General features: G+C 35.7%; 1 protein-coding gene and 1 long non-coding RNA gene across 2 annotated transcripts; one reads left to right on the top strand and one right to left on the bottom strand.

Moving 5' to 3' along the window:
- Positions 1 to 2,428: 2,428 nt before the first annotated feature.
- eIF2alpha (eukaryotic translation initiation factor 2 subunit alpha) lies at positions 2,429 to 5,487 on the top strand. Its single transcript, XM_018456077.1, is given in 7 exon segments — positions 2,429 to 2,548; positions 2,962 to 3,205; positions 3,370 to 3,388; positions 3,390 to 3,593; positions 4,679 to 4,911; positions 4,992 to 5,107; positions 5,193 to 5,487. Coding segments are annotated over 6 exon segments (1,035 nt in total). The 5' UTR covers positions 2,429 to 2,548; positions 2,962 to 2,967; the 3' UTR covers positions 5,418 to 5,487.
- Positions 5,488 to 9,072: 3,585 nt separating this feature from the next.
- On the bottom strand, positions 9,073 to 9,452 carry LOC108727821 (uncharacterized). The gene is made up of 2 exons (XR_001936863.1): positions 9,348 to 9,452; positions 9,073 to 9,153 (listed from the first exon to the last, which is right to left on the bottom strand). It is a non-coding gene; the product is annotated as an uncharacterized lncRNA (long non-coding RNA).
- Between the last annotated feature and the right edge of the window lie 1,509 nt (positions 9,453 to 10,961).

The raw sequence follows: 10,961 nt of genomic DNA, 5'->3' as shown, positions 1-10,961 counted from the left end.
CTGCGCCGCTCTGGTCTGTAAGCTCCTTAAAGCTGGTTCTACATTAATCGCATCTCAGTGTCGTAAGCGTGTCGCAAGCGTTGTGGTTCAATTAGAGTCGAGCTAGCTATAATGATATACAAATATCATTCGTCAATTTTGATCACGTGATCCTTTTTGTCACTGAAACAGCCGGTTTGAGCAGCTCGTGAAAATTTACCTTTAGTCGTAACCGTAAGGGTGAAATCACATGGTGCGGAAAAAGACTGCGGAATAGAGAATGCGTCATTGAAGCAACCAATCAACGTTATTCAGCGCTATTCGGAATAGCGCTGATTGGTTGCTTCAATGACGCATTCTCTATTCCGCAGTCTTTTTCCATACCGTGTCCGTGTGATTTCACCCTAAGACCGTAAAAAGCGATAAATTGATTGACTACTGCCGGTGCCGGTAAAGTTCAATCATAGGATTTCAATGCTTCCGTTCATACTAATACAGCAAGTTAGTATGAACGAAAGCATTGAAATCCTATGGTTGAACTTTACCGGCATTGGCATGAGTTAACGGTTACTGCCATTATAAATCAAACTCTCTTCTTTTAAATTTATACAAACGCGTATTGTATGTACGCGATAGAAAGTACCGATTCCCCATGAGGCGTACTTTTCGAGTTGCGTAGATTACGAAAACCAATCGTAAATTCGTTTAGCATTTCTGTTAGAGTGTACAACAGAAATTCTAATCAGCAATTGGTTGCATTAATTCTGCATTTCTCTAATCTTCCGCGAAATACGCCCAATGTGAATGCCGGCTTTCAGAATGGAGTATTCTAGTATATAAAAAATAACGTATTCTAGTAAATTACTAGAATATGCAGGTTACGCTTACGCAGGTTATGCCGCATGTGACGGCACCCTAAGCCATAAGAAATGGACGAATCGTATTCGATTATTCTCTTCGAATTCGACTGTAATTGGTCAATTTCTTACTACTTAAGGCTTAAAATACCTATTGTAGATCTGAGGTAAATTGTAGATGTACAAGACACAATGCGAGGGAACAGCGATAGCGATAGGAATAACACGATTTCAACCTGTCAGAAATCGGATATATCGGAATACACTTCTGTGTATTCCAATATAGTTTCTGATAGGTTAAAATCGTATTATTCCTATCGCTATCGCTGTTCCCTCGTATTGTGTCTTGGGCTTTACTGTCACAGAAATTTTGTCTAAAGCCTTGTGTCCACGATGCTAGAAATCCGTCCGAGATTTCGGATGAAGAAAGAATTGACCAATCGCATCATTTTTACGTAAAAATGATGCGATTGGTCAATTCTTTCTTCATCCGAAATCTCGGACGGATTTCTAGCATCGTGGACACTGGGCTTATGAGGGTCCTTAGGGCTGCCGCACACAAAATTCTGTAACAGTGACCGTAAAACGTAAACTTAACCCGATGAGCCAATCAGGATATTGCTTTAGGTCTACGCAATCTAACGGAAATGGAAATAACAGTAAACTTGTCCATAACCTCTGAATAAGGCGAATTTCAACTGGTTGAAACTCGTCTTAAACCCATTCTACAATTGCGTAAGAATAGTTATAAGGGCGCGTTCACACCTTGACGGAAAAGCAGAAAGCGGAAAAGCAGTGGCCAATCATAACTCGCCCTGGTAGTAAATAGTACAAAAAGTTGAAATTGTCGACTACCAGCGCGAATTCTGATTGGCTGCTGCTTTTCAAGGTGTGAACGCGCCCTAAGTGGTTGTAGTTGTAAGAATTAATCGATCACAGTCAAATATGAGGAGAATATTCAACTGTGATTAGTCAATTCTTAACTACTTACAACTACGCAATTGTAGAATGGGCTTTATGGATAAGTTTACTGCTATTTCAATTTCCGCCAGATTACGTAAATCTAAAACAGTATCTTGATTGGCTCATCGACTTAAATTCACATCTTAAGATTGGTTGCGTTCAGCAGACTCAACTGTTACGGAGTGGATCCATGAGTGCTCGCTGCTATTGGTGTATTCTTTTAGATCATCCAATAGCAGCGAGCGCTCACGGATCTGCTCCGCAACAGTTGAGTCTGCTGAACGCGACCATTATGCGGGGTCTACAATAGAAGTCGTAGCGGTCGTAAGGTCTTAAGTAGAAAATTGACCAATCACAGTCGAATATGAGAAGAATAATCAACTGTGATTGGTCAATTTTCTACGACTTAAGCCTTTATGACCGCTACGACTTCTATTGTAGACCCCGCATTATTAGACCGGAATCAGACTACGCGTTGAAGATTGAGGATTGAAATTTGACCAATAAGGACAAAGAAATTTTAGCTCCTTTCGTTTCGATTGGTCAAATCTGAATTTTTCAATCTTCAATCTCAATCTTCAATGCGTAGTCTGATTCCGGCCTTATTCCTTCTATTGTGGTTGCACCATTAGACGAAATTGTGCACATGGATTATTGACAAGTTTCATGCAGTGAAACTTTTTGCAGTTTTAAGCCAGTTTGTAAAGATAAAGGGAGGATTTATTTTTGCGCAAGTATTAATTATTTAGGTAACGATCAGAATATCTTTTAGCGGCTATATTTTATTAACTCTCCAGAATTTACTAACCTTCAAGTTAACATATTCTTATTTTTTAATGCTACATTCCAAAACATCCCCTCTAAAGAAAATTTTACTCAATACAATATTGCATACGTTATGTGTACTTCTATATTTTGAGGAAAATTTTCCACGGACAGAACATTTTGGAATGCAGCTTAACCTTTTGTGAACGCGTTTTCGCAAATAGTCGCCTTTTTATCGCTAGGCAGCTCTGTCCACAAAGGGTTAAATAATTGTTTTGATTGAGAATTTCGCAAAATTGTCGACGGTATATTTTTCAAATATTTCTTGTATTTTTTAAATTACTACCAGGATATTATTTTTGATGTCGCTGCATTGTACAATATTGCATGCTTTCAGCAAAACATGGTACTATCGTGTCGATTTTATAAAGAAAAGTATCCAGAGGTGGAGGATGTGGTGATGGTAAATGTACGCAGTATAGCTGAGATGGGCGCATATGTTCATTTATTGGAGTACAATAATATTGAAGGCATGATCTTGCTCTCTGAGCTCTCTAGAAGACGTATTAGATCTATTAACAAACTTATCCGAGTAGGCAAAACTGAACCAGTTGTTGTTATTCGTGTAGATAAGGAGAAAGGTAACTGAGGATGTTTTATTGGTTCAAATAAAAAATCAACAGAAACAAAACTATATCGAGTAAATGAGAATCAAGTGCAGTTAATGGGAAATTAAATCATTTACATAAGTTTTCAAGTTTATACAATTTTCATTGTAATGAAATGTATTAATCATGGGTTCTAGGTTATATTGATCTGAGTAAGCTCTGCTGAGGATGTGGAAAAATGTACGGAGAGATATGCTAAGGCTAAAGCTGTTAATTCTATTTTAAGACATGTGGCAGAGTTGTTGCATTATGATAATGACGACCAGCTTGAAGAACTCTATCAGAAAACAGCTTGGCATTTTGAAGAAAAATACAAGAAACAGAAGGCATCTGCTTATGATTTTTTCAAACAATCAGTATTGTAAGCAAAATCTAATTGCATTAATAACTGCAATAAGTTGAATTAGATCGCTATATGAATAAATTAATTAAAGGAGACTCAAATACAATAGACTAGTTCTTGGGGCCCAGCAATATTTACATATAAATTTTAAATACATCTTCATATAAACTGTGCGTCAATATTGCTTAGCAGTATTACACAGGGTGTACCATTTTAAATAATGCATTAAGATTTCTTGAAAATTGGTAGATACGGAAAAATGTTTCAGGCAAAAGTTACATGGTTCGGAGGAGGATATAAGAAGGTATCATTGATTTGACCTTGGGTGGTGTCATTAAGATTAGGTCACATCAATTTTTTTTAAATGGAACATCATATTTTTTGTTTCAGAATCTAATAGCTGGTGTTGAGAGTTTTCCAAAACGCTATAAGAAAATATTTTTTCATTAAGTATTTTTTGAGTTATGATGCTTAGAGGTACCTCTTATTTTCATTTTTACGTAAAAATGAATTTTTAGTGTCAAAAATGAAATAAGAGGAAATAATCTTAAATGGCTTTGATCTTGACAAACATTATCCAGGACATGATCCTGAACAACATTCAAGAGGTTTTAGTCGTCGATCGGACATCTTGCATAATGTTAATGTCGGCGGTACTATAACTTTCAAGCATCATAACTCAAAAAGTACTTAATGAAAAAATATTTTCTTATAGCGTTTTGGAAAACTCTCGACACCAGTTATTAGATTCTGAAATAAAAAATATGGTGTTCCATTTAAAAAACATCGATATGACTTTGACCTGACCTTAACGACGCCACCTAAGGTCAAATCAATGATACCTTCTTATGTCCCCCTTCGAACCATACAACTTTTGTTTGAAACATTTTTCGGTTTCTATCATAGTTTTCGAGAAATCTTAATTTATTATTTAAAATGGGACACCCTGTATATATAACGAGAGCATGTATTTAAAATTTACCTTTAAATTAGATACCGATCTAGTCTCGACCCTTTTTTATTTATTCGGCCCTTCTTTACTTATTTGAAAATATATTTAAATGTATCTCTAGAGATATATTTATGAATACAAACACTTTTAGGGATCCTTCCATTTTAGCAGAATGTGGTTTGGATGAACAAACGAAGGAAGTGTTGCTAAATAATATTAAGCGAAAACTTACTTCGCAAGCGGTTAAAATTAGAGCAGATGTGGAAGTGGCTTGTTATGGTTATGAAGGGATTGATGCTGTTAAGACTGCATTGAAGGCAGGCTTAGCTCTTTCCACCGATGAACTTCCTATAAAAATTAACTTAATTGCTCCGCCATTATATGGTATATGTTCTATATTATTTTTCAAATCAATCTTGTATTAAAAATTGTGATCTTATACATTATTATATGGCGATCTTCAGTCATGACAACATCTACCCCAGAAAAACAGGACGGTTTAAAGGCGTTAGGTGACGCAATCGAAGTCATACAGAATAAAATAACGTCACTTGGAGGTGTATTCAACGTACAAATGGCAGTAAGTTTCATGCATAAATGATGTTCATCTAATATTTTGCATATTATAATAAAAAAATTATACTGTTTCTTTTCTGCAATATTAGCCAAAAGTTGTTACTGCGACGGATGAAGCAGAATTAGCGAGACAGATGGAACGAGCGGAACTCGAAAATGCAGAGGTTGCTGGTGATGATGAAGAAGAGGTGGAAGGATTGGAAGGCGATTTTAGTGGTAGCGAAGGAGCCGAACAAAACAGCAAAGGTATCGAACAGAATGGCAAAACTATAGACGAGAACGATAAAGAAGATGTATCCGAGGAGGATAATTGAAAAAAAAATATATATATGGAAATAAAGTATTCTTGATTAACTAACAGACATTTGCATGTTTTTCAATACCAGAACGATGTTTTAATAAATATGAAAATAAGAGATGTAAAAATCAATATAATTATAAAAATGAAATTTTCTACTAACTTAATATACAATAAACAATCTGAATATGCATTTTTATTTTTGACAAAAATCAAGCATCATTCCAATTATCCATTCATAATATATTTAAGATGCGTTTCGAGTTACGCATGTAACGCGTAGACTGCATAGAAAGTCGTTCTAATTTAATTAATGCGCGCATTAGAAGCGCTTTGGTAGTGCTGAGAATTTTCTAGATTGTACTATATGTACTGAATTCTTAGGCCGGAATCCATAATCCGATCTTAATCTCCAGCAATGTCTTAAGATGCTAATACGGCTCTCTGATTGGTTCAAGCACTAGCTCAAGACATCTCGAGTCTTGAGCAACGTCTATGGATTCCGTACTTAGTACTCTTCAGTGCGTTGACTGCTTCTATTTTGACTTTTAGTCCAGTAGAATTAGATTGAAAAATTCCCATTTTGGAAAAAAATTGTAAACCAGCATTTCTCTGTACGAAAATCTTCGGAAGGCCATCAGAAAAGAAATGCATTTTATGTTTGAGAATCGAGACTTGTGTAGGAATATGCGAAAAAAAATCGAATAGCATTGCAAAAAGCATGTTTTTCGCTTATAAAACAAAAGATATTGATTGTATAGGAAAAAGTTTAATATGAAAAATATAGGTATTCGAAATACACCTACAACGTGAGATGTAGAACATTAAAATCGGTCTATTAGTTGAGTAAAAAGAAAATAACTACCGGAAAAGGCCTTTTCTTCATTCGTTCTCTGTTCATCAAGATTTAAATGCAAAGTTTTGAAATTCTCGTAAAATGTGTAGCCCTCGTGTTGACGAAAAAATCCAGCTCTAAACAAGCCTGAAATGTTCATTAGTTTTTACACAAAAAGCCATTTTTTTTTACTAAAAACCCGTCTGCGGAAAACTTAATTTCTTCATCTTTGAGCAGTCACACAGCAATTTATAGGTGTGATTTTTCTTCAAGAGTTGCACTATCACATACGCGGTACGTTCGGGGAGACACTGGCTGTGTTCCAAATTTACTGCCACACTGAAAATGCTACAGTTTACGTTACATGCACTATAGATTTTCAGTACCGACAGTCAATTTTGGAACACAGCCACTATTCGCGCTACCAATACTGTTCATGGAGCCAATAGCGCGATAGTGTTAGTAAGCTCCATGAACGATCCTAGCGAGCGGTGGTAGCGTTTAATGTAGACTTGTAGAGGATTCTGTTCCCAAGCACCGACGGCACCGACTAAACTTTTCTCCCTTTACAGTTTTGTAAAATAAACGTAATAAGTCTATAGAATTCGCAGTGAATAAAGCAGCGTCTATAATGAGATTTTATGACGTAAAATTCAAGATTAAAAGCCTTAAATCGTAAAAAATTGAACTATCAATAATCGAATGTTCTCCTCACATTCGACCGTGATTAGTCAATTTCTTATGGCTTATGGTTTAAAGCTTAAATTTTACTTTAAATTTTACGCTTTAAAATCTTATTGTAGACGCCACTTTATGGAACACAGCCTAAATTTTAATGTACAGAGAACCTATGAACAACTTAGGAACGTATAATACAGGTCAACAAGGTTTTGTTGTTGGGAAGCTGTGGGTCATTTCCGACGTAATTTTCTGCGTAGAATCCGAATCTGAAATCAGAATTGGCCTATCACGTCAGGATTTTGAGATATTTGAGGATATATACTCGAAAAATGCGTTTTTTTGCTATTTTCGAAGTTATGATCATTAGAGTTTTCCACGTCTAGTGAAGAAAGAAAAACCGATATTTGTCAATAAACAAACAACTTATTATTTTTTTTATACACACCTGCAAAATATCCTTTTTTATGCATTCAGGTGCTTCGTTTATCGAGCGAATTTCGAGCATCCTAAAACTTTCAGCGAGAAAGTTGTTCATTCGGATATGAACAAATGTTCTGGAAAGTTTCATTTTCATTGCATTAATAAGTTTAAAACTAATGATTTGTTTAAAGTTGGTAGACGCCTTGCACTCAGAGCCGCAGCGCACAAGACGCGCTGTCCGTTATTCAAGGTCCTAATATATAAACAGTCACAATTGTGACTGTTTGCTGTCTTAACAATGGCCCCGCGTAAGTGTTTAAATGATCCTAACAGTTTTTGTTATATTTGTGGTCGTTTCACGTTTGTTAAGAACAGGAACGAAAAAGACGGGAAAAACGGTTACGCAAGTGGGTTAAAATGCCCGTAACTTGGCGAAAAAAAATCGTAGGTAGTCGATCAATATCTCATTTTGAAGGGTAAGAATATTACTAAATGATGCAAATAGCACAAAAGACCCAAAAAATTGGTTGCGTCCTGTACATAACCTCTAAAGTAGCATAAAAACGCATTTTTCGAGTATATATCCCCTAATATCTCAAAATCCTGACGTGATGGGCCAATTCTGGTTTCGGATTCGGATTCTACGCAGAAAATTACTTCGGAAATGACCCACAGCTTCCCGACAACATCCAAGACCCCCTTTTTTGTAGACCTGTGTAATCTATAACAATTGTTGAAACAACATTCGACCTATGTGCGACAATACAGCAGTACTGTTCACAGAGTTTGCAAACGCTAACGCTACCAATACACTACCTCGAAAGGAACAGCGTTGATAGCGCGCAGTTGTGACGTAAAACACTACCACACTGAAAAAAAAGATTGGCTGCTGCAACAAATTAGATGGTAAAATATGGCATAGCATTTTGGTTGCAGCAGTCAATTTTTGGTTGTGTTAGTCTATCGAAATTCTATGTTGACATTGCAGATAGGTTAACGCAATCAAAAATTGGCTGCTGCAGCCAATTAAAAATGCTATGCCATATTTTACCATCTAATTTGCTGCAGCAGCCAATCTTTTTTTCAGTGCATTAGTGACGTCATGATCGTGTTTGTTAGCGCTATCTGCAGCTCCGCGAATAGTTTGGGTGCGTTCCATTTAAAGTCTGCAACGACCACGACCACAGTATTTGCCGTTCCATTAGCTTGTGGGCTCTGCGGACGAAATCTTAAGTGGAACGAATTTTGTGTGTGAATAGTCTCTGTAACATGGATGCCATTGAGGTAATTGTACTGCGCTGTAAAAAATATAAATCTGAAGACTCATCGAGTTCTGATGACGAATGGGAAGTAGTGTTTATCTCTTTCCGGATCATATTGAAAATATGGAAAAAGTCTCTTTATATGACCCCCTAATAATACCGGGAACAAAACAAAATGTCTGCGTAAAATGACGCACACCGATAGCAGATGACGAAGGCTGTGTTCCAAAATTGTTTACCAGCGCTGGCAGCACTGTCAACACCGTTCCAAAAATCATCGTAGCACGCTGTAGCAGTGCTGCGAGAGAGTAAAGACGTCACTAATTTTGTCGTCATTTCCTGCTGCAGCTGCTGTGGCTGAAGAGGTGACCACTGACTATGGCTGTGTTCCAAAATTGATTGCCAATGCTGCGTGTATGTCGTCATAAGTGCATGCTACCAATAGCGTTCCAATTTTAGTAAGCATGCTTGTCATGCAAACGCAGCTTTCATTTTGGAACGATATTTTGAGTGCTGTTAACATATAGTGACTTCAGCGAAAAGAAACAAATAACCTAGAAGTATGGAGAGAACCATACAGAAAAAATTTTTATTTGAAACCATTATAAAATTAGCATTCGATTTTAGTGATGAAGAGTCTAGTGATTCGGATTCAGAATTAGCCGAAATTATATATAATTATTCGAAGTATGAATAAATAAATGTGACCACAAAAAGCTGACTACAAAAAAATTATAAATCTACTCACTACTTCTTGCTTTCTCAGCATCTTCTACCGAAATATTTATTTTAAATTCAGTATTACTCTCAGCATCAATTAAAATTAACTCCTCCATCTTTTCCGCCATCTTTGTGCTGTAACTGCCCCACCTCTTCAGCCACAGCAGCCGCAGCAGGAAATGACGACAAAATTAGTGTCTTTACTCGTCTTTATCTCTTGCAGCACTGCCACAGCGTGCTATGATGATTTTTGGAATGGTGTTGACAGCGCTGCAAACAATTTTGGAACACAGCCAAGATAGCAAACAAATTGAATATTTCTGATTTATTTATGTCTATATAATTTGGGAATCGTTTGGGGAAATTTGGGAAAAGCATTTAAACATTTGGGGGAAATAGTATTTTTCTTGTAATTAACAAATTTTATCATGCGTCAAGTTAGCAGACAGCAATTTTATTTAATGTGTTTTATGAATGGAATCGATTAGAAATTATTTGGGGAAGACGTCTTCATTATTATTTTCATTTGGGAAAAGTCACTATTTGGTAATTCAATAGATTTATACATTACGAAAACGAACAAAGCTCGGATGTAGTAGGTGTAGTACATACAATGAATATAGTAAACCTATCATCCTATAAAATCAACCTATAAAATCGTCAAAAATTAATCAATTAAGGACGGATCTAATTATACGTCGTAAGAAATTATGTGTAGTAAGAATCAACTTAATCATAAATTATATTCGACTAATTTTCTTCACTTTCAACTGTGATTGGTCAATTCCTTATGGTTAAATACACTTCAAGAAGAAAAATTGTAATATTTATTTTTATTTTTGTTATTTTTCAGTTTTCACGGACAGACGGTTTTATGTAACATACATGTATGTCAAGAGATGTACATACATACATCTAACAAATATTTAAGTACTTTTTCTAGATGTGAAAGCAATCTGCGTTAATTTATAAAATATGTACGTTTATTCATATAATGATTATTATACACACATACATCTACATATATATTTCTGTAATTTCTAAGGGCGCGTTCACACCTTGATGGAAAAGTAGAAAACGGAAAAGCAGCAGCCAATCAGAACTCGCGCTGGTATTCGACAAATTCGGCTTTTTGTATTAATACTTACTACCAGCGCGAGTTGTGATTGGCCACTGCTTTTCCGCTTTCTGCTTTTCCGTCAAGGTGTGAACTCGCTCTAAGATCGTATAATCTGAGATAAATAATTGAATTTGTTTTTAGACAAATTTTCTTCTTCATTGTATATTTTTATGTTCAAAGTTTATTACTCTGAAATCCGAATACTCTAATGTTAGACTGCGTTCTCAAACTTCACTCGGATGGTACAATAAATGTAGGAAGCCTTAAGCCATAAGGAATTGACCAATCACAGTTGAAAGTGAAGAAAATTAGTCGAATGTAATTAAGTTTATAATTAAGTTAATTTCTTACTACACATAATTTCTTACTACGCATAATTAGATCCGGCCTTAATTCATTAATTTTTGATGATTTTAGGTTTACTATATTCATTGTACTACACCTACTACACCCATACTATACCCGGGCTTTGTTCGTTTTCGTAATGTATAAATCTATTGAATTACTAAATAGTGACTTTTC

Source organism: Mycetomoellerius zeteki, unplaced genomic scaffold (assembly GCF_001594055.1).
Source record: "Mycetomoellerius zeteki isolate Tzet28-1 unplaced genomic scaffold, Tzet1.0 scaffold544, whole genome shotgun sequence".
NCBI lineage: Eukaryota > Metazoa > Arthropoda > Insecta > Hymenoptera > Formicidae > Mycetomoellerius > Mycetomoellerius zeteki.
This window is presented reverse-complemented; position numbering and strand designations above follow the sequence as displayed.